This window comes from Haliotis cracherodii, unplaced genomic scaffold (assembly GCF_022045235.1).
Source record: "Haliotis cracherodii isolate W230 unplaced genomic scaffold, xgHalCrac1.p SCAF_4, whole genome shotgun sequence".
NCBI lineage: Eukaryota > Metazoa > Mollusca > Gastropoda > Lepetellida > Haliotidae > Haliotis > Haliotis cracherodii.
The window spans coordinates 41,504,836-41,530,404 of NW_027266297.1; the positions used below are offsets into that span (position 1 = coordinate 41,504,836).

At 40.8% G+C, this 25,569-nt stretch overlaps 1 protein-coding gene across 1 annotated transcript; it reads right to left on the minus strand.

Annotated features, from left to right (window-relative positions):
- Window positions 1-2,959: 2,959 nt before the first annotated feature.
- On the minus strand, window positions 2,960-24,034 carry LOC139480196 (E3 ubiquitin-protein ligase RBBP6-like). The gene is made up of 8 exons (XM_071263224.1): window positions 23,644-24,034; window positions 23,249-23,400; window positions 21,629-22,433; window positions 21,172-21,323; window positions 19,203-19,602; window positions 11,655-11,858; window positions 9,414-9,565; window positions 2,960-7,569 (listed from the first exon to the last, which is right to left on the minus strand). Exons 1-8 carry the CDS (start codon window positions 23,930-23,932, stop codon window positions 4,897-4,899), a joined length of 4,827 nt encoding a protein of 1,608 aa, XP_071119325.1. The 5' UTR covers window positions 23,933-24,034; the 3' UTR covers window positions 2,960-4,896.
- Between the last annotated feature and the right edge of the window lie 1,535 nt (window positions 24,035-25,569).

The window sequence follows — 25,569 nt, forward strand, 5'->3', positions numbered from 1 at the left end:
ATAAACACCACCACAGGAAGACTTGTGATTGTTGTTTTTTCTGTAAGGCAAGTGAATGTTGTTTTATACCACAGTAAAGTAGGCTAGTGGTAGCTAGTGGTTGATAGTGCGAGGAACAAATCACAGTTGGGTTATTATGACGTCATCAGGTAGGTCACATATTTAATAAACTACCTGAATACACCTTTTGGTATGACACAGCCAGGAGATCAAACCTACAACCTGCTCCCTGGGCACAAACTATCCACAACACCACACGAGGTGGTCCCGGGGAGACACTATCCACAACACCACACAAGGTGGTCCCGGGTAGACACTATCCACAACACCACACAAGGTGGTCCCGGGTAGACACTATCAACAACACCACTCAAGGTGTTGCGGGGCAGACACTATCCACAACACCACACAAGGTGTTGCGGGGCAGACACTATCCATAACACCACACAAGGTGGTCCCGGGCAGACACTATCCACAACACCACACAAGATGGTCATGGGTAGACACTACCCACAACACCACATGAAGTGGTCCCGGGTAGACACTATCCACAACACCACACGAGGTGGTCCCGGGTAGACAATATCCACAACACCACACAGGGTGGTCCCGGGCAGACACTATCCACAACACCACACAAGGTGTTGCGGGGCAGACACTGTCCACAACACCACACGAGGTGGTCCCGGGTAGACACTATCCACAACACCACACGAGGTGGTCCCGGGCAGACACTATCCACAACACCACTCAAGGTGTTGCGGGGCAGACACTATCCACAACACCACACAAGGTGGTACCGGGTAGACACTATCCACAACACCACACAAGGTGGTCCCAGACAGACACTATCCACAACACCACACAAGGTGGTCCAGGGCAGACACTATCCACAACACCACATGAGGTGTTGCGGGGCAGACACTATCCACAACACCACACAAGGTGGTCCCGGGCAGACACTATCCACAACACCACACAAGGTGTTGCGGGGCAGACACTATCCACAACACCACATGAGGTGGTCCCGGGCAGACACTATCCACAACACCACACAAGATGGTCATGTGTAGACACTATCCACAACACCACATGAGGTGGTCCCGGGTAGACACTATCCACAACACCACACGAGGTGGTCCCAGGTAGACACTATCCACAACACCACACGAGGTGGTCCCGGGTAGACACTATCCACAACTCCACACAAGGTGGTCCCGGGCAGACACTATCCACAACACCACACGAGGTGGTCCCGGATAGACACTATCCACAACACCACACAAGGTGGTCCCGGGTAGACACTATCCACACCACCACACGAGGTGGTCCCAGACAGACACTATCCACAACACCACACACGGTGGTCCAGGGCAGACACTATCCACAACACCACATGAGGTGGTCCCGGATAGACACTATCCACAACACCACACGAGGTGGTCCCGGGTAGACACTATCCACAACACCACACGAGGTGGTCCCGGGTAGACACTATCCACAACACCACACGAGGTGGTCCCGGGTAGACACTATCCACAACACCACACGAGGTGGTCCAGGGTAGACACTATCCACAACACCACATGAGATGGTCCCAGGTAGACACTATTCACAACACCACATGAGGTGGTCCCGGGCAGACACTATCCACAACACCACACAAGGTGGTCATGGGTAGACACTATCCACAACACCACACGAGGTGGTCCCGGGTAGACACTATCCACAACACCACACGAGGTGGTCCCGGGTAGACACTATCCACAACACCACACGAGGTGGTCCCGGGTAGACACTATCCACAACACCACACGAGGTGGTCCCGGGTAGACACTATCCACAACACCACACGAGGTGGTCCAGGGTAGACACTATCCACAACACCACATGAGATGGTCCCAGGTAGACACTATCCATAACACCACACAAGGTGGTCCCGAGCAGACACTATCCACAACACCACATGAGGTGTTCCTGGGCAGACACTATCCACAACACCACACAAGGTGGTCCCGGGCAGACACTTTCCACAACACAACATGAGGTGTTCCTGGGCAGACACTATCCACAACACCACACAAGATGGTCCCGGGTAGACACTATCCACAACAACACACGAGGTGGTCGTGGGCAGACACTATCCACAACACCACACAAGGTGGTCATGGGTAGACACTATCCACAACACCACACAAGGTGGTCATGGGTAGACACTATCCACAACACCACATGAGGTGGTCCCGGATAGACACTATCCATAACACCACACAAGGTGTTCCCGGGCACTCTGGAACATCTTCCATGTTGTTGGGACATAAGGCTACAGTGGATTTCTCAGGTTCGAATTCTGCTTACAAGAAACATTTTATGTCAAATTGTTCAATCAATGACGATAAAAAAGAAGTCTATGATTGGTCATTGTTGGAAAGTGGTGTTTATTAAAAGAATTCAGTTATCCGTGGTCCAAAACAAAGTAGCCATGGATCAAAGCAGAGTTAACCCCCTCAGATCACTAACTTACCCCTAGCATACTACAGTGAGTCGGTAAGTGAGTTGGGTTGAATACCGCTTTTAACATTATTCCAGTTATATCATGGCGTGTCAGCTTAATGTGGGAGGAAAGCCCGATGTGATGCAGGTCTCAGACGTTTACCACTTCGGTGAAACCCATGAGCATGGGTATGGCGCTGACAAACCTAGAAACATAATCAGGGCGAACCCGGATTCGAACCCACAATCACAGGTTTCTGGCGTGCCCAAGGGACACATATCTGCACAGTGAATCGCGGTGCCTCAGACGTCCCCCTAGCATACTATAGGACCACAAAAAACACTAAACAAAGTTCAGAAAAATATGGATTCATAAATATATCAGGAATACAATTAAACATATCCATGATATCTGTGATCAATAAAGACTGAAGAGTAAATATTTTCAGGATGCAACGGTGTTATTTTGGACATAAAGTTTTCTGAAGACATATTGATTTATGAACTTAATTTGCACATGGTAAGCAAATATGAAAAATAAGAGATAATGCATATATTTAATATATTACAGAATATAGTGATATCCCCTCCCCTTACTAAATTCAGGGACTGAGCATCATTTCTAGTCAACCTAGAGAGCAAATAGAGTAGATAATAATATTCTCTTTAAACTGTTACTATTGTACTGCTCTGTTGTTTATAAGCTAGTGAAAAGTTCTATCCCTGATATCACTGACAAAGTATGAAAAACACACACACAAACTGAGTTTCCTCCTATACCAAAGACTGACAATAACAGAAATTAGGGGATACTGTTACATATCTCAGTTTACAGATTCAATGAACAGGAGTAAAACGCCATAAACAAAAAATATCAATAGTTTCAGTTTATTTTACTTGCCCGACACCACACGATACAACCACAAAAAATCCTACAAAATGAAAGGAATGGTAACTTCTCAAATAATACTTGATCATATGCACTGTATGTAGTCTCTGGACACAACCAGCATCCTAACAAGAGAATACCTTCTCAGAAGGAAATATACTCAACAAAAATATTGGGGATCATGAATATTTTGGGGAATATTTTTTGTAAGGAAGACTGAGCACACAATTAAAAAAAATATCTCCCTAAAATTAATTAGCCGTAACCTTTTTGTTCACTCTACAATTCATATGAAGACATGCATTGTAATAGCACTATTTACTCACTGAAGACTATGACACCCTACAATGAAACGTTATTATCTTGTAGTTTACCTAAACACCTTTCTATTCATGTTATTAGGGATTTCACAATTGATACGTATCATGATATTTGACTCATGATACCATACATAGTGTGTGATCCTGAACTTACAACATTGTAGTGAAATTCTCTATGTCACATGTTGTACCTAGAGGTTGTTGCTAGCAAATAGTTTCTGTTCAAATTGCATGACAGGTTCATTTCAATTGGTTCCAATCATACAACAGTATACTACTCCACTTGTAGGGATAATCCATCTTCCCGAGGCAAGAGAGTTAACTGACTTTAAAAGTCCAGTTTCCACCCTTGCCGAACTAGGCTGGAATTCCTGGGCTCGATCGTACCGCCACCAGTGGCTATTACGAGTAATGTCCTTTCTATGCCTCTCCTACCTACCAATCAGATTCAACCTGACGTATCACAAGCATTTGCTTCAAACAAAACGGTGGCACCCAGTCAAGACGATCTGATGGATAATCAAGATCTATATTGTGATCAAACGAGTCTAACATCGCGAAGTGCATCAAATCACGTGAGTACCTTGATTAAAAACATTAAAGATATAGAAAATATTTGTTGACAATGAGTTAGTTGTGCACATGCTTTGCAAATCCTGCAGTTGACCGAACTATGCATGACATTTTACGAACCGGATTTCGATTTCGTTGCGCGATTTTGATTGGACTATGCATAGACTCATTAGTCCAGCCAAACTGTCACTTCATAATACCGGTCTAGTTCGGAAAGGGTGGAAACTGGACTTTTATAGTCAGTTAACTCAATTGCCTCGGGAAGATGGGGGATAATCAGACATGTCATTCTACTTAAATATACACTTGACATATTATGAAATTCATTTTTGTGTATCATAAACATATCCTTATCAAATGTTGAGTAACATGTAATGCAATCAGCCAGAGCATTTTGATTCAAGATATGCAGTAAGGTAATGCTAGCCTCAGTTGTATCAGTACAATATTGTAAATATTTGTAAAACTTTACTTTCTGAAAATCAATACAGTACAAAAACAAGAATTGATACGTAGGTATCTTATCAACAGGAGTAAATTTGTGATACATATCGGTGAATCGAGACACCCCTACTGTCTGCCACTCCACAGGCTTGACCATCTCTTACTTCACTGTCCCTATCATCCTTCACCTTTATCATTGTGACCTTGACCAACACACCTATTCCCTTTCTTTTCCTCGGCTTTTCTCTGTGCTCTGATTTCTTTTCTCCTTGCTTTCTTTTTATTCCTCTTCTCATTTATCTCCTGCTTTTTCTTGTTTTTCTTCTTCTTCTTTTGGTCCTTACTTGAATAATTATCATTACCTTGTTTCCTGCGATTATGCTCCTTGGGACTTTCACCCACTCTTGCATCACTATCATCTCCTCCTCTAACCTTTCTATCATGTATGTGCTTACTATATTTGTCCTTGTCCTTCGAACCCTTACCATCCTTCCTGAGCACATTAATGTCCTTCTTAGAAACCTCACTATCATTCCTGTCCACATTCTTGTCCTTCTCAAAAACCTTCCTGGCCATGTCCTTGTGCTTCTTAGAAACCTCACTATGTTTCATGGTGACATCCTTGTGCCTCTCAGTAACCTCACTATCCTTCCCTTGAGACATCCTGTCAACACTACATTTCCTTGAACTCCTATCCCTTTTATGATTTCTGGATGTTTCACTATCAGCAATATACCTCCTGCTAGCATGTCTAGTCTCGCTTGTACTCCTGCTAGTCCTGCTAGACACATCTTTACTGCCCCTATCCACACTAACCATCCTGTCATCACTTTTCCATCTAGACCTCCTTCCATCGTTTCCACTGTCCACATGTTTCCTGGACTTTCTGCTCCCACCATTCGTCCCGCCAGACTCGCTATCACTAAACTTCTTGTTGTTACGATAGTGTCTGTTGGTAGATTTCTTGAATGATTTGATACAAATCTTCTGACCCTCTGCATGAGCTCCTTTGCCATCCTCCTTAACTTGTTCATTGCCTTCCTCTGCTCCACAACCTTCAGTTGCCATCTTGTGGTCCTCGAATACATTCATCATGGTTTCCTCCTGAGGCTCATCGTCACCTGCTACATCTCTGTCCACTCTCTTGCTTTCATTATTTGACTTTTGACTTTCTTTATCATCAATTGTGTTTTCAATGTCCACTTTCTCCCTTGACACATGCTCTATGTGTACCTTATCAGAGGCCTCTGTTTCATCAACATCTTCTCCATTCTTTTTCTTCTCAGCCTCACTGCCTGCTTTGTCACACTGTTCATCAGCTTTCTCACTTTCTCCTTTTGCATTCATACCCAAACTGTCATCTTTCTTACTTTCCTGATGAACACCTTCCTCCCTCCTAGTCTCACTGCCTGTCTCAGACACTCCTAACACTGTCTCCTGTGTACCTCCATGAAGTGGCTTCTCAGTCACTGTGTCTTCTTTGCTCTGCTTCTCCCCTCCATCTCCCTCACTCCCTGCCCCAATCTCACAATGTCTATTGTGTCGGACACTACTGGACACTCTCTTTCCATCTTCAGTGTTGTAGCTCTTCTGTCCCTGGCCACCATGTTTTCCACTACCCTTGCCTTCAGTCATCACCCTCAGCTGTATGCTACCAACATCCTTGTCAGTGTCCATGCACTTGTCATCTTGTCTCTCTTCTCCCTCTAATACCACACCATTGTCCTCGCCATCCACTCTCTCCTCTTCCCCTTGATTATCAAGCTTGGCAGTCTTGTTCCTTCTTTCCTTTCTCTTCAAATCCTCACATTTGCTTGAACTATTACTGTCACTATGCTCCTTCCTTCTCTCCTTTCTATCCTGGTGTGACATTTCACTGCCATTACTACTGTGTTCATCATTCTTCTTCTGGCTGTCATTTCTGCTCCTCCTCTTCTTCTTCTTCTGCTTCTTTTTCTTTTTCAGATGCCTGCCAGCTTTGGAAGTCTGGCCAATCACACTGCTGCCTCTGTCACTATCTTCACTGGAACTGCTGCTATTCTCACTATTTGTCCCTTGGCTGTCACTCCTCGACCTTTCACAGTCTTTTCTTCTGGGTTCCTTATTCCAGCTCCTCCCACATGTCCCCTCCTCCCCTGTCTCCCCTAACCTCTCACTATCCCTCCTGCTGCAACTTTCTCCCTGGGCGGTCTTCTGTTTCTTAGTGACAGGACTTCTGTGTCTACCAGGACTGCCATCTCTTTTCCTCTCGCTATCCCCTCTGATGTAACTTTCTCCCTGGTCTGTCTTCTGTTTCTTAGTGACAGGACTTCTTTGTTTACTCAGACTGCCATCACTATCCTTATCCCATCTGGACACACGCTTGCCTCCAGATTTAAGTTTGTCCAACCTCTCTCTGCCACCACTGCCTGTCCTTTCACTTCCTCTATTCTGGTCGCTATCCCTACTCTGTGAGCACTTCCCATGGCTATCTGGACACTCACTGCTGCTTGTCCTTTGCCCACAACTCTCACTCCTCTTCATGTGACTCAGACTGTGCAAACTCTTTCTTCTGTTAATTTCATCATTAGTGTTCCTATGATACCGATCTGAACGACCAACTGCTGAAGCCTTCTCCCTACTTTCTCCTTCCTTGTCACCCAAACATCCATCCTTTCTCATCAGGTTGTCTCTGACCTTGGTGATGATTCGGCCAAGCAAGTTTTTACCCTTCCACGTCCGCTCGTCCCAAGCCCGGGGATCATTCTTGTGTAATGCAATTCCCCAGGTAGCATCGTAGGGACTCGCCTCCACCATCAGTCGAGGTGAAGTGGCAAACAGCTTTTCCTTCAGGTTGGGATTTTGGGAAAACTGGAAACATAACAAACATATTGTTTATACATAAATTCTCCCTACCCGACACACATGGATGGTTCACCATCCCTTGTATTTGCGACTTAAATAGTTTGCAAAATCTTAGGTGGGTGGAAATTGGGTTTAGCATCGCGTCTAAGATTATTGCACTTATATAGCGATGTACAAGCACGTGTGTGTGTGTGGCTACTTTTACTAGTTCAGACTGATGCTGATTTATAGTGCTAGCCCACTGAGATACCATGCCGCAGTTTAACATGACTACCCCACTCAGACAGAGTATACTGACTCCGAGGTGACCAGTCCTTGTTTTAGTCCCTTAATGGGGAGCGCCAGACAGTGTAACATCAAGTACCATCTTTTAACGTCTTTTGGTATGACGCGGCTGGGGACCGAACCCCGGACCTTCCGCTCTCCGGGCGGACGCTCTACCACTGGACCACAGAGGTGGTCTGCAAAATCTTAATAAATATAAACAAAAGTATCCAAAAACATTTAGGGTCACGAAACTTCTTTATCATACATTTAAATATGATTATATACAAAATCATTTTTAACAAAATATTTGGAAAACTAGGACACCGCTGTTGGAGGCGAAAGAATACACGCTGGTCAAGTAACAAAAAGGGCGCTTTGCAAAACAAACAGTCTCGATTGACGGGTTAAATTAGAAATTTACAGGTCATATTATGACCGTCATAATGAATATTTTTCCAGGGAATACCAAACAGTAAGAAGTGATAGTAACTCCATAAATCTGTCATTATTTTGTCTTGTCAATGTGAAACTAGTGTAAAAAAGGAGAGTAACAGTTTGTGTACGAGCCAGACACTTATGATAAAGGGAGACAATTTAAGGGAAGGTAACTCTTGTATGACAATAGTTCTATCAAAGTGTTATCAAGTGTTATGTTCACTGCAGTGGAAATATCCCTTTTCTTAACTTCAGAAAATGTAGTCTTTCACTCTGAAGTATATAATAAATGTCTAAATTATGATAAGCAAGGGAAGGCACTTTTGTGCATTATTCACTGCAGTAGAGTTCATGTATGCCTGCATTCAATCAGTACATACATGTCTGTAAAGAAATACAGATACCCAAGCTTAAAAGGTTACACTTGGTATGTATGCACAGTGTTATAATCCTGTTGGATTTGTAAAAAATGTCATACATTGATTGGTGCTTTATCTGGGGTATATTATGCAAATACACTGCTTATCTGCAGGTCCTTAGTAGGGCTACAACGAATACACTATGAGACGAATACGTGAGTGAATTGTAACAGCCCTAGTCTTTAGGGAAACACAGGTATCTGCTCTAGGTTCACATAGAATGGTAATTGTGGATGTCATCGTAGATCGCCAAAAATGCTTAATGTCGATACTGTATCGATATACATTTAAGAATAATAAATTAATAACTCATTGCCACAGAAACCTTCACATTTGTTAGATCACCATGGGTAAGTTAAAGATGGTCAAAAGAAGTCAGAAATTTAATTTTTAAAATTTAATGGATCAGCCAAGTTCTTTTTATTTATTGCAGGTCTTGAGAGGCATTTTCTATGTAAACACATACATAATAACTAATTTTGTTATAAGAGTAGATATATCAATACTAAACTTTCTAATCCATGACAACCAAAATGGTAATTGCATCATAAGTTAGTGAGTATGCATTTACGCCACTTTTAGCAATATTCCATATGATATCATGGCAGGGACACCAGCCTCACACACTGTGGGGAATCAAACCAGGGGGCTTCAGTGTGACGAGAAAATGCTTTACCCACTAGGCTACCCCACCGCCCCAAGTACATCATACCGCCCCTGCAGACTCACCTTTGCCATGTTCCCTGTTTTCACAACCTCCATGCTGTGCTGCATCCACGTGTCAAAGTTGAAGTTCTGGATCTGCTTGCCCAGACGCTTCTGTTCCTTGGGATCACTGGAATTCATTATTTTCTCTTCAATAGCTTTGTCTTTAAACAACGCTGGAAAATGAAAACAAGTGTCAGCCGAAAAAAAGCAAAATTGTAAACACAGGCAGCAAATGTATAAATATATGTCATGAGTCTCTGTAGCTCACTGGATTGTTTATATATTTGCAACTCGTATTATGTAAAACTTAAATCCTTAGATCATAAAGAGGCCAAAACTTCTACCAAAATCATATAACAATGTTTTAAATACTGAATTATGAAGTAATGCATAAACAAGTAGAGACATTTGACCATGGCTTCCTCAATTTTTTAGTCAAATGGACTACTATATTTTGAGGGTCCAAGGCATGAACATTAGGATCTGAAGCCGTTGATATGTGGTACGTTTAAAAATACATACTCATTCCACATGATTATAATCTACTGTGGATGACAGTTTCAAGGTTTCAGTGAAGCAAATCAACCACTGACACATTGAACACTGAGTCTACCAGAACAGAAACATCAGTCATATGTAACATGCAATCTACAATTCTGATAAATTCAATATTTCAAACACCCAATACATTTTTCCATCTTCCCGAGGCAAGGGAGTTAACTGACTGTAAAAGTCCACTTTCCACCCTTGCCAGAAGTTCTTAGTTTGATCGTAGCGCCACCAATGGCTATTATGGTTATGTCTCTTATATCGCGTCCTACTGACCAATCAGATACCACCTCTGAAAATTTGCATCAAATAATGAGGCAGCACCCAGTGAAGATGATTTGAATGATAATCAAGATATATATTGTAATAAAACAATCTTACTTCGCAATGTGCATCAAATCATGTGAGCACCTTGATTAAAAACATTAGATTTTGAAAATAAGTTGATGGTACACATGATTTGCAAATCCTCCGATCAACAGAGTTCTGCACGGCAGTTTACGAACCGAATGTTGATTTCGTTAAGCGATTATGACTGGACTAATCATAGACTCATTAGTCCAGCCAAAATATAACTCCATAATTCTAGTCTGGTTCGGCAAGTGTGGAAACTGGACTTTTATAGTCAGGTAGCTCCTTTGCCTTGGGAAGATGCATACCCCTTGTTCCTTGAAAACAAGAGACCCATAGGACCTGTATCGCTCACCTGGATATTTACGCAAACATGGCAAAATATACATTTGCATAGTACATGTATATAATACTGCAAATATAAATATTTCGTAATTTTGACTCTTTCAGCATTTAAAATGGGTGGATGGCAAATTTAACAGCATGAACATGTATTTCTCTATATACAAATTTAGGATAAAGATCTGAACCGTTTCCATGTTATGATCCAGGATAAATCATATCAAAGGTATTATTCTCTTCATAACAAACAAATGTATACAATGTATCTGTTTTTTATAGGGTGGGGATAATATTGGTTTGCATGTTATGATCAAGGTTCTAACTCCTTTGGGAGTGCCGGACAGATGAACAGAAGGGCCAGTCCTGGTAGCATATGTGCATTCCTCTCATCATGCTCATTATACTCTCAATTGTACATATACTGTGGGCATCTTAACCGTGTCCAAGTTATAAACTCTTTTTGGCCCCCACCAAACTTTTTGGGCGCCTAGTTGATCCTCTGGATCAAGGTTCTCTTGCAATATATATTTCTCAAAATCTTGAAAGTAGGCAAGTGGAAGGGAAGTAAATGGATTCAGAGTTCCATTTCAACATCAGTTAAAAAATGTTTTTAAATAGGTTTTCAAAAATGTTTTCAAATAAGTTTAATGAGACAGCCTACCATTTAGTTTGGGGATAACAAATGTAAACCATATTATTTAAACAAAGAGTTTAACAGAAGCTTTCTTCAATATGTTCTGTGTTTACATAGGGATAAACGTAAAAGGGCCTTTAGCATGTTTACTGTGGGTAGAATCTACTTAAATCTGCATTTGGTTGGAAATGGAATTACATGAGGATGACAGGGTCATTCTTCAGGGCAAGTTATTTTCCCGTTTCAAATGGTGAATTCAACAATCCACAAAAATTCAGTTATTTAATTTTGAATGTTCGTTTACCAAAAATATAAATATCAATAGAAGCGGCCATAAAATAACAAACAGGCAGCAAATGGTTTGTAAACAAAACCTGCCAACTCACCTGCCTTCCTGTACATGTAATACTGCTCGGCGCAGTTGAAAACTTTGTTGTCAACTGTGAACTTGACTGGGTGATGTTGACTGAAAGGTGATCGCCAGCCAAAGAAAAGTTCATATTTCTCTGACTGTCTGTCAGCGAAGCTGTCAATGTTGGGAATGTTGCGTTTGTTGGGTTGTCTTGTTTGCGAGTAACTTTCGCTTCTGCGTCGTTTTGGTGTATCAAACTTGCGATCTGCAAAGTTCCCCTTCCGTTTTCGACTTGACTTTGAATCTTGTTCCAACTCTAATTCCCAGCAATTATTTTTATCCGACATTATCGATTTTTTACACAGTGAAAGTCGACATTACGATTATCAATGATAATGCACGTGCAGAATTTCTAGTGTTCAGCGCCATGTCCTGTGTATGATGGGAGGTAACTCAGTAGGAATGCTTCCGCGAACTTGAGAGGACATGTCATGCGTCCAACGAAAGTTTTTCCCAAGAATAGACAGATGAATATTTCAAATTCTTGATTTACAGATCCTGCTAATGTTTACATTACCTGATATAACCCAATTCAATTTTCTGAAGGAAATGATTAGCATCTCGAATCCGATTTGAAGAGAAGAGTGTTCATGCAATGCACCACGCAGTGCTTACCAATCACTATGAGAGGTTTGTTTAACGATTAAATAGTTGCAACGTCACCTTCTCAGTATTCTACTTTCGCTTTCATAGTTGTCTACTTTCACTTTTGTTTTCGCAATTGTGTATATAATATACTAGCGGAAAATAGTAACTGTGCTTCACATAAAGTGTAAAAATTACGTTATTGAAAATAACAACTTAATATACTCTGTCAAAAAAAGAAACGCAAAAGTAGTAAAATCGTGAATGGTGAGGTGAAGTGAGGAGAGGTGAAATGAGGTTTTACGTCGCGTCCAAGATTATTGCACTTATATAGCGAAATGCATGTGTGTGTGTGGCTGCTTGTACGGACTGATGCCGATTTTATAGTGCTAGCCCACTGAGATACCATGCCGCAGCTTAACATGAATACCCCACTCAGACACAACATACTGACTTCGAGCCGGCCGGTCCTTGTTTTAGCCCCTTATGCCGAGCGCCAGACAGAATAACACCAAGTACCATCTTTTAACGTCTCTTCGTAAGACGCGGTTGGGGCTCGAACCCCGGACTTTCAGCTCTTCGTGCGGACGCTCTATCACTAGACCACAGAGGCGTAGATATCTGCCAGAGTGTTGCCGACATCCATACAAAACTAACACCAAAAGTGAATTGGTCATTCGGCATGTATTTGGATTGATTTGTGTGGAAAGAATGAGGTACTGCAGACATTTGGTGAGAAGATCGAAAAATCGCACAAACACAACCACTTGCGTGTCTGGCGCCAAAACACACCGTTTCCCTAGATGCACTAACCAAATATGGTTGTATTATTGGCGGGGCGTGACATTTGGACGACCGGCCCTTGGCAAGTCATGAGTTTTGCCCTGCTGTTGATAATTTCTTCAAAAAGATGATATTGTGTTTCCCTGAACCTTAAAATATCTGGCAACTTCGTTTTACGCCATTCCTCACGGTTTGCAGGCCCGTGAAGATCACGGGTAGAATAGGCCTTCAGCAACCCATGCTTGCTGTAAACGGCGACTTATGCTTGTCGTAAAAGGCGACTAACGGGATCGGCTGGTCAGACTCGCTGACTTGGTTTTGATGCATGTCATCGATCCCAATTGCTTGGATCGATGCTCATGTTGTCAATCACTGGATTGTCTGGTCCAGACTCGATTACTTACAGATCGCCGTCATATAGCTGGAATATTGCTGAGTGCGACGTTAAACAACAAACAAACAAACAAAACACGGTTTGCAACATATCCACGGCGCGTTGACGTTGATATTCAACCAACCGTGGCATTGCCTAAACGCTATTTACAGTTACACAAAAAGCGTTTTTATGAGCATCCGATGGCTAAACAACCATTGTGTGCTATTCACATTAAAAAACCACGAGTGTGAGTACCATGCTCCCATCAAACACGCAAACATTCAAATTGTGAGCGCTCATGAACATAAACGAGCAAATTGTGAATCACGACCTTCAAGTCGAGATGACTTCGTGAATATGTATTGAAATATACATTATTTAATTTCAGAATATATTTTTATCGAACTTTAATTTACATGTATACATGTTACTTTTTCCCGTTGGTATAAATACACACACCGGGGAGTCTTATACAAATCCCGTGTTTATCGTGGCCATTTGTCAGAGTTGCGTCCCGGTACGCCAGAAACCTACGATCGTGGGTTCGAATCCCGGTTCGCCCCAATTATGTTTCTAGGTTTGTCAGCACCATACCCGTGCTCGTGGGTTTCACCGAAGTGGTAAACGTCTTAAACCCGCATCACTTCGGGCTTTCCTCCCACATTAAGCTGACACGCGGTGATATAACTGGAATACTGTTAAAAGCGGCGTTAAGCCCAACTCACTCACTCATGGCCATTTGTAATACATTTCAGATCAAGTGCACCTGTTGTTCGAATATCAGTCAGTAAACATCCTGTCGTGTACGAATTACCACCATAAGTTCAAGAATGTGCATGTGCGTGACTTTTCAAATGGCTTATTTGGGCAAAGTTGGTGACAATAAATTGAGGTTTTACATTAACATATTTAAGACCTACAGACAATCGTAATTCTTTATTTTTACCCCAAGAGACTATTCAGAGTGAGTTTGGTCAGTCAGCAATAATATGCATCTTTATCGCTGTGATAGACTAGTAGTTGATAGTGTTAGCAATGCTACACACAGCAAGGATATGGATATGGATAATACACAAACAAGTGAAAGGTGGCTTGTGAGATCACGAAGTCCAAGTATACAAATACTACAACACATGCGCCATAACCGGCAGTCATTGTGGCCACACAATCAACATTTTCCCACCTTTATAGACATGATACTGTACTGAGTGCAATCTCTGCCCAATACGTGTTAATGGTCTTACACTGAAACAGGCATCATACTTATTCCGGTGACCGATAAGTTTAGGCTACGCAATTGGCTGAGTTGCCTCGCTTAGCCGCTCAAGGATCCGTTGATCGCGGGTACGAATACCAGATTCGATTTAATCATGATCCTTGGCTTGTCAGCACCATATATTCCAGTACTAAGCTCACCTCATTCACTCAGTAATCGTGATAATGTCTTATTTGTAAACATGCTACCAACGTGTTTTCACGCGATCCAGAAAGTACACTCTCTGCTTTAGCATTCACTGTTCCAACTCTGGAATGTTTGTTTGTTTGTTTGTTTGTTGTTTAACGCCGCACTCAGCAATGTTCCAAGCTATATGACGGTGGTCTGTAAATAATAGAGTCTGCCATGGATCAGAAATCTAGTGACTGACATCATGACACACGCAATTGGAATACCATAATATACACCAACCGAGTCAGCAATCCAGACCATTGCCCCCTATACATGAGTGTACATGTGCAGCTCTGTTGTATAGGGTTCAAGCGACGATTGACGGATGATCAGGCCTTATAGTGTTTCAGTTTGTTTACGAGACCGAAAAATGAACAAAATGACAAAACGACTTTTTGCTGACTGTTTTACAGTTAGGTGAAATACAAATGAGAGGGATAAAACACGAGATTTTACCACCGGTGTTCGTAAGAAATAGAGAGTAATACGCATGCCAATCTTCATTATAAAAAAGACAAAACAAATCAGTTATCTTTCTATATCGTTTCGCAATCATACCGGGATGGTGTAGTAACATTCGAGTTTGTTTCATTCATTAGTAGCAATACTAATCATGAAGTTGAATTTTTTTTCGACCATCCACGTTGAATTTTTGGCTCATCATTTGTAAACCAACAAATAAAATCAAAGGGCCTTATGTCATTCACATTAATTTACAATACCCAAGACAATAATCGTGCAAGTTCCGAATGAGGTGATTCGTGACCACTCCAAAGTAGAGACAATTTATGGATAACAACTTTTTTGACAACGGTATAAGGATATATACCGAGACGTCGCCTTTACAGTAAATAAAGAAGTTGTTATCCATAAATTGTCTCTACTTTGTCAGGGGCACGGAGGGCCCAGTCGTCTAAGGCGCCGCGATTCGCTGTGCAGAGTTGCATCACTTGGGCACGCCAGAAACCTATGATTGTGGGTTCGAATCCCGGTTTGCCCCGATTATGTTTCTAGGTTTGTTAGCACTATATCCGGTCTGAGACCTGCATCATTTCGGGCTTTCCTCCAACAGTAAGCTGACACGCCGCGATATAACTGGAATACTGTAAAAAAGCGGCGTTTAACCCAACTCACTCACTCTACTTTGTCATCCGTCAACTTCTAAGTAATGCCTATTAAACAAGTTGAGACCACTCGTATCATTCCGAGTCAAAGCCGAACGCAGGTTACGGAAAGGGGCGAGTTGTGACGAATGGGTATACGGCCTGATTCGCTTGGAAAAGCCTGAGGTTGAAATATTAGTACAAAGAGACATGCATGACATAAATACACCATACGTGCCATTCACATAGATATAAAATAGGCACACAATAGATAAGAAGGGTATCACATTTAGGACTTGTTTCTCTTTCACGACCTATATATACACACATTAACTGGGTAGAACATGAAATCGGTCACTGAATGAATGCGATTTTACGCTCAGCTTTGTTTGTTTGTTTGTTTGTTTGTTTAAGACGCAGTCACCAACGTTCCTCTACCAAGTCACGACAGCCTGTACCCTGAGTGTGGACCACACAAACCAGTGATTGATATCATTTGCCACGCCGTCGGGGTACGATGACACAATCGACCAAGTCACCGATCACCAAGTCACCACGTTACGACAAGCATGGGTTGTTGGTAGTCGATTCTAACAAGGAATCCCCACGGGGGCTTTCACATATTAGAACCTAAACAAGATTTATCCAGCATATCTACGTCGCCATGGCACACAACCATGTCACAATACCCTGGGAGCCATACTCACCCGCCATTGTAACCACCCAATACACGATATTATTAATTTTCATTAAGATGTGTACGAGTGCAATGTGGACAATACCATGACATAATCCTTCCCCTATCTTCCTCGATTACCTAGGGTATTTCATTCTCCAGTATTTTTATTATCATAATAAAAAGGCAATATAAAATACTGGATGATCGAGAATGTCCATCTATCAGACTACAAAATAGGACAAGCGATCTCCCAGGTTACGAAATAACTACAACTGTATGGACACTGTAACAGGTATGGGTTGCTGTTGTTAGTTCGTTTAATCGGATTTCGGGGAAATGGAGACGGACCAGCACACTGTACGCAAAGACAAGGTGTTACATAACTCACACACTTGCCATAACACGCCTAATTTCGCAATCTCGTTAAAATTAGATCTTAGTTATTGCTACCGCTACCGCTAACGAAGATCTGATTTTAATTAAATTGACTCCCATACCTAGAGTTCCATGCACTTTGGAAAGTATAATTACCGATATGATTTCTTTTCAGTTTTCACAACTAGTACTGTAACAATGATACTTAACTGATGTTTTAAAAAAAAAGATATTTACAGGTGGTTTTATGTTGATAGATTACACATCAGGATCAGAAAAGTGGTGAGTAAAATATATTTAATGGTATTATATTCTGGGCTGATGATCTGCTTCTCGACGTTCCCCCAACATGTACAGCTCTCTGTAGCGTCTGATACGCGTCACACGTATTTATTTCATTAATAAGAGTGACTCAAGTAAACTGTTTTATTTGCAACTAGTTGTTTAAAAAATGATTTCTAAATAAACATTCTCAACTATATATGATAATTAGTATACCACAAATCGTATACTCAAAAACATGAAATTCAAACGAATTATTTCGAAATTTGTAAAGAAGAAAATCTTTCTCTAACATATATAACAATGAAAAGAAGCTACCGCGTATAAAATATAAGAAGTAAAAAATGACAGAAGTTATAAATGGAAACTTAATGTAATAAATAGAAGGGGGATAACTGTTCAAAATGAGTGACGTATCATTGATGCTATAACACCCAATGTGTACATTTATTCTGGCTTATTAAACTGTGAGGGACTAAGATTGTATTATACCCTGACACTTTATTCAATTAAATACCAAATATACCAAAGGTATAGTATTCCATATCCAGCACACAGTATGACGCAGTTACATGTCTTACAGACTAGATGTTGGTAAAAATGTACTTGTCTCTTTATTTTAACACCATAAAATGATTTGAATATTATAGTTCGATTGTTTGAAAATTGCAATGGTCATACGATGGTGTTGGTATTTATATTAAATTATTTCTAAATATCTCCAGACAAAATAAAATGGCATTTCCTTATAAAGTGTTATAATATACAGGTATACGGTAATGTTGCCAGTACTTCTTAAAATCCCTCGTCATCTTTTACTTTATGTCACTCTTACATACATCTTTGTTTCCAAATAGTATCTTAATTCTTTTCAAACAAATCTTAAGGTATTATACTCAAGGATATGTTTATCTTATTTATTTCCTTCAAAATAACTCTAAATTTTGTTGTCTTTATATCTTACATCTTATCATCTATAATGTGTATTTAATGCATTGAATTCATTTAAATGTTCATCATAGTTCATGTCATGTGTAATGCCGTATGTACCATAAATGTTTAATTGTCACGTGCTGTTTTTGCTTAATATTATGGTCATGATCTGAGATGTATATCAAATTCCTGAAAAGCGATAAACTCATAATAATAATATGTATCATTATTATTATTATTATTATTATTAGTGTTTATTTATTCACGTGTTATCATTCGCATTGGGTATTGATAGTTTTCTTTGGGTATTCAATATATCAAGCTTATCTGGAACTCTGAACTCCGAATTGCAGCTTTAAGAAAGGTAAAGACAAAATCATTATTGGGATTCTAAAATGAATAATTCTAAGTAATGCAATGTGGGGATTCGAAAATCACCTTCCTATTGTCATTTATTTCGTCTAATCATAAAAATCGTATTTATAAAAACTAATACTTGCAAAGACAAAGACACTTTTATAACAGGAATAACGAGCCCTCCTCTCGCGCCTTCATAGACGCGGATTGAATAAGAGTTATCGTTCTTGTTTGAAGTCGTTCTCCTGTTGAAACGCCAATATGGGATCCTTCGAGAGGGGCACGAGTCTCCATTTGGCTTTGCCGGAATGACACGAGTTACTCGGGGATGTGATAGGGCTTCTAAAAAACCCATCACTATCTCTATGGTATCTGGAAATATACTTGTCTCTCGAACCCCTCTCTGCTATAACTATAACTACCCCTCTCACTATCCCCCCTGCTGTAACTTTCTCGCGAATCTGTCTTTTGTGTACACATGCCTGGGTTTCTTTGTCTATCCGATCTATAATTATACGTGTTTCCAAATGTACGTCTCTCAAACCTCTGTCTGTCATCCCTCCCTGTCCATTCTTGCCCACTACTGTAGTGATATGGTAAATGACTATCTGGACACCCACTGCTGCTCGTCCTTTGACCATAACTCCCACTCCGCCCCCTGTGACCGAATCGATGCCATTCCACCCTTCTTCTGTCTATATCATCAGAATTGTTCCTGTGATACCCATCTGAACTAGGAATCGCTGCAGTGTTGTAACCTGTCTTCTCCCTACTTAACGATTCATCGTCACCCAAAAGCCCTTCCTGTCTCATCAGGTTGTCTCTGACCTTGGTGAGGATTTGGCCAAGCAAGTTCTTTCCCTGCCACGTCCGCTCGTCCCAAGCCCGGGGGTCATTTTTGTGTAATGCAATTCCCCAGGTAGCATCGTAGGGACTCGCCTCCACCATCAGTCGAGGTGAAGTGGCAAACAGCTTCTTCTTCAGGTTGGGATTTTGGGAAAACTGGAAACATAACAAAAATATCTCATATATAGTTTCGATTTTAAGTAAAAAGTAAGCCATGCTTATTATATTCATTGGTTTACAGAATATTATAACAATTCTGGTTTGTGGGCGAACAAAAATAAGAAGACATATCATATTATACATTGTAGCATGAAACCCCATATACCCCGAGTGATCCTGCTACAACGAATTTATCTTACTCACATTTAATGTGACATTGTAAAAGAATTAACCCAAATTCAACATTGATAGAAAACAGCTGTTTCGATTGAGCCGAGGTTAACGTGTGCAATGTCACGTGACTTCCATTGACTCTGAAAAAGCGTGCGGCGTTTTGCTTTGAACCGGGGTATAAGGCATTTATTCTGTCTCCCAGAAATCCACGTGCAACCTGTATTGCTCTTGGCGGGTTATAAGAGATTTATTCCCTGGCTGGATAATGTATTACCCTCCAAGGCGGGAAACGCAGTATTTTATCAAGATCACGTGGACCAATCAGATCTCATCATTCTGACATGGAGATATGAGAATATTTTTTATTATCCTCCGAAATATTATCTTAATATATCACCATGTGCTCCACGTATGTTAAAGGGGACCAGTATCGGGTCATTTGGCAGTCCTAGCAAGCGTTATTCAATTCATAATGACATTCATAATGGCATTCACATTCATTGTGGTACGTGTTTTGTAACTTGGTAAGTGCGTGAATGTTTAAACAGACATTCTGTCGACATCCCGTCGGCCTGTGATAATCTATTCTGTACGATTACTACCAGATCACACATTATGACAACCAATGCTCAAGTTATTCAGCACAGAGGACAAGCATGGTGTACTTTGACAGGGCTCCAGATAGTGTTTTGAGCCATTGAGTATTTACTGTCTTGTTACCATTCACATTGGGTACTGAAAGTTGATTTTCTTGGGTATTCAGTATTTGTACTCCCCTGAGTTCTGTAGGGAAACACAGATATCTTCTCTTAAGTCCATACAGGATGGTAAGTAGGGATGCTATCGTATATCGCCATATATCGATAAATGTTTAATGTCGATACTGTATCGATATATATTTATGAATATTGATTATATATTAATAATTCTTTGCCACAGAAACGGTTACATTTGTTAAGAGCATCATGATTAAGATTCACAAATAGGCAGAAATTCATTCATAAGCATTTAAAGAATAGGCCTAGTTCCTATTTGGCTTAACCTCTTAATCTATTACAGGTCTCAATTTGATTTATTTATGTATACACATAAATAATAACTACTTTCGTTATCAATTGCGATATCGATATATATACCGTGATACTTTTTGAGTGGTAACTTATCGCTCTTACACTTTCCAATCAATGACACCCAAATCAGGCACGTGTACGTGATCAAGTGTGTATGGTTTTAAGCAGCTTCAAGCAATATTCCCTGCAATATCACAGAAGGGGGCACCAGCTTCACACACTGTGGTGAATCAAACAAGGGGCTTCGGTGCCGATAGCAAACGCTTTACCCACTAGGCTACCCCACCGCCCCAAGTACATCATACCGCCCCCACAGACTCACCTTTGCCATGTTCCCTGTTTCCACAACCTCCATGCTGTGCTGCATCCACGTGTCAAAGTTGAAGTTCTGGATCTGCTTGCCCAGACGCTTCTGTTCCTTGGGATCACTGGCATTCATTATCTTCTCTTCAATAGCTTTGTCTTCAAACAGCGCTGGAAAATGAAAACAGCTATCACCAAAACATAAAAACTTTAATAATTATATATACATATGTATATGTATCTCATGAGACTCTGTAGCTCACTGGATTGTTTATATGCTGTAAATCTTGAAATTAATGCGTCTCCAAATTAATACGACTGCTGGCCCCTAGCCTTGTATTTTCAACTCGTATAATGTGGAACCTAAATCCTTAGATCATAAAAAGGTCAAAACCTATATAAAAATCGCATAACAATGTTTTGGAAGAATGTTAACACAGGTAGCAATTGTTTGTAAACAAAACCTGTCAACTCACCTGCCTTCCTGTACATGTAATACTGCTCGGCGCAGTTGAAAACTTTCTTGTCAACTGTGAACGCGACTGGGTGATGTTGACTAAAAGGTGATCGCCAGCCAAAGAAAAGTTCATATTTTTGTGATTTTCCGTCAACATTGTTAAAGTTGTGCTTGTGGGGATATCTTGTGGGCAACGAAGGTTCGCCTCTGAGTCGTTTTGATGGATCAACCTCGTCATATTCATAGTCCCTCTTCCGTTTACGACTTGACATGAATTCTGGTTGCCGCCAGTTGTTACCACCGAACATAGTTGCCTCGATAATAGACCGATATGGATTCTTCAGATGTCTGTCAGCGAAGACGTCAATGTTTTGAAAGTTGAGCTTGTTGGGTGCTCTTGTTTGCAAGTAACTTTCGCTTCTGCTACTATCTGGACACCCACTGCTGCTCGTCCTTTGACCATAACTCTCACTCCGCTCCCTGTGACTGAAACTGTGACATTCCGCTCTTCTTCTGTCCATATCATCACAATTGTTCCTGTGATACCTATCTGAACTATAAATTGCCGCAGTGTTGTAACCTGTCTTCTCCCTACTTTCTTCTTCCTTGTCACCCAAAACCCCTTCCTGTCTCATCAGGTTGTCTCTGACCTTGGTGAGGATTTGGCCAAGCAAGTTCTTACCCTGCCACGTCCGCTCGTCCCAAGCCCGGGGGTCATTTTTGTGTAATGCAATTCCCCAGGTAGCATCGTAGGGACTCGCCTCCACCATCAGTCGAGGTGAAGTGGCAAACAGCTTCTTCTTCAGGTTGGGATTTTGGGAAAACTGGAAACATAACAAAAATATCTCATATATAGTTTCGATTTTAAGTAAAAAGTAAGCCATGCTTATTATATTCATTGGTTTACAGAATATTATAACAATTCTGGTTTGTGGGCGAACAAAAATAAGAAGACATATCATATTATACATTGTAGCATGAGGCGCATGAAACCCCATATACCCCGAGTGATCCTGCTACACCGAATTTATCTTACTCACATTTAATGTGACATTGTAAAAGAATTAACTTACAGGATGGTAAGTAGGGATGTTATCGTATATCACCATATATCGATAAATGTGTAATGTCGATACTGTATCGATATATATTTATGAATATTGATAATATATTAATAATTCATTGCCACAGAAACGGTTACATTTGTTAAGAGTATTATGGTTAAGATTGACAAATAGGCAGAAATTCAATCATAAACATTTAAAGAATCGACCTAGTTCCTATTTGGTTTAACCGCTTCATTAATAACAGGTCTCGATTTGATTTTTTTATATACACACACATAAATAATAACTACTTTCGTTATCAATTGCGATATCGATATATATCGTGATACTTTTTGAGTAGTAACATATTGCTCTTTGCACTTTCCGATCAATGACACCCCTAAAAGGCATGTGTACGTGATCAAGTGTGTATGGTTTTAAGCAGCTTCAAGCAATATTCCCTGCAATATCACAGAAGGGGGCACCAGCTTCACACACTGTGGTGAATCAAACAAGGGGTGCCGATAGCAAACGCTTTACCCACTAGGCTACCCCACCGCCCCAAGTACATCATACCGCCCCCACAGACTCACCTTTGCCATGTTCCCTGTTTCCACAACCTCCATGCTGTGCTGCATCCACGTGTCAAAGTTGAAGTTCTGGATCTGCTTGCCCAGACGCTTCTGTTCCTTGGGATCACTGGCATTCATTATCTTCTCTTCAATAGCTTTGTCTTCAAACAGCGCTGGAAAATGAAAACAGCTATCACCAAAACATAAAAACTTTAATAATTATATATACATATGTATATGTATCTCATGAGACTCTGTAGCTCACTGGATTGTTTATATATTTGCAACTCGTATTATGTAAAACTTAAATCCTTAGATCATAAAAAGGTCAAAACCTATATATAAATCATAGGACAATGTTTTGGAAATATGTTAACACAGGCAGCAAATGTTTGAAAACAAAACCCATCAATCACCTGCCTTCCTGAACATGTAATACTGCTCGGCGCAGTTGAAAACTTTCTTGTCAACTGTGAACGTGACTGGGTGATGTTGACTGAAAGGTGATCGCCAGCCAAAGAAAAGTTCATATTTTTGTGATTTTCCGTCAACATTGTTAAAGTTGTGCTTGTGGGGATATCTTGTGCGCAACGAAGGTTCGCCTCTGAGTCGTTTTGATGGATCAACCTCGTCATATTCATAGTCCCTCTTCCGTTTACGACTTGACATGAATTCTGGTTGCCGCCAGTTGTTACCACCGAACATAGTTGCCTCGATAATAGACCGATATGGATTCTTCAGATGTAAAATACTTTCTGAAGTAGATTGTCAGCGCCAAGAGCTCAGCGCTTACCGTAACAGTATGGTTCGTAAACAACCAATTAAACGAAACCTTCTCAGTATTCTACTTTCGCTTTTGCTTTATCAATTTCCAAGGAGTCTTTTGTATCGGCACAGCGCCTCCTTTGTCAGGAGGACAATCAATATACCAGACCGACACGACATTGTGTTTATATATCCTATTTCCTCTAATAAGTGCAGGTATTAGCACCTTTTATTCTAATACAGGATCAATCAATATCCGATCGTGTCCGAAAGAACCATATTTTCAAGACTGTTCATGTGCGTGTCTTTTCAATGTGAATATATTAAAGAACAAGCAGGCTTTTTTGTTATGTATTTCTTTGTTATGTATTTCTAGCCTTAGACTTACACTAGATAGACACAATTTTTTATGGATAACAACTTCTTTAATACTGTTGTTATCCATAAAAAATTGTGTCTATCTTGTCATCCGTCAACTTCTAAGTAATGCCTAGACAATTTAGACTTACACTTACTCTAAGAAAACATTTCTTGAAAATATTTTTTTTTTTCCAAAAGAACCTTTCCTCCTCCAGAAACTAGACATGGATGTGTTTGATCTAGAGTTGCCTGGGTGTTTAGTAAAAAATAATTGAACAAAAATATACATTCCACAGTCTTGGTACAGTACTATTCTTGCCTGTACCGACCAGGATTTTGACAAAGAAATACGTTAACCAAGAAATAACCAAACAGTCTGGACTTTTCTGTAAAGAATCTCCAGTTGTGGTTGCTTTAGCCCTGCTTGTAGTTCTAATGATTAAAAACAATTGATCTGTTGACCATGATGAGAAGGTAAGCTAATTTTGATTGAGCCTTTTTCGTTGAGAAAGATTGGGATCTGTCCGCCACAGGCTGCAGTCATTGTGGCCGTCCAATCTACATCTTTCTTTGTTAGTTTGTTTGTTTGTTGTTTAACGCATCACTCGGCAATATTTCAACTATATGTCGGCGGTCTGTATATAATCGAGTCTGCGCCAGACAATCCAGTGATTGACATCATGAGCATCGACCCACGCAATTGGGATACGATGGCATGCATCAACCAAGTCAGCGAGCCTGACCACCCCATCCTGTTAGTCGCCCCTTACAAGCATAGTCGCCTTTTACGATAAGCATGGGTTGATGAAGACCTATTCTATCTCGGACCTTCACGGGTCTTTTATAGACATGAATAAGAAACTGGTGGCTATCTCTGCCCAATACGTTGTGATGGACGTACACTGAAAGCAGGTACCCTCCTTATTCTTATGGCCTAGAGTTTTAGCTTAAAACAGTTGGCTTGTTATGTCGCCATGTGTTTTGGCATTCACCATTCAAAGTCCAGCCTGCGCCTGAATGGGCCCCTCTGATGTATAGTGTACCAGGACGGTTTACGGTTCACATTATTCACATTTATCAACGACAATACCATCGCCTGTATGATTGAGGCAAAAGGCCATTCGTGATCACTCGTAGCATTCTGGGACAAAACCGAATGCAGGTTACGGAAAGTGAAGAATGGGTGTAAGGCCTGATTCACTTGATAAAGCGTTAGG

Coding starts and splice junctions, on each gene's coding strand:
- LOC139480196 (XM_071263224.1), bottom strand. CDS start 23,932: ATGTTCGGTGGTAACAACTGGCGGCAACCAGAATTCATGTCAAGTCGT. Junction 19,603..21,171: donor AAACAGGGAACATGGCAAAG/GTGAGTCTGTGG, acceptor TTATGTTTCCAG/TTTTCCCAAAATCCCAACCT. Junction 11,859..19,202: donor CAGTGGGTGTCCAGATAGTC/ATTTACCATATC, acceptor CACCAAAACGAC/GCAGAAGCGAAAGTTACTCG.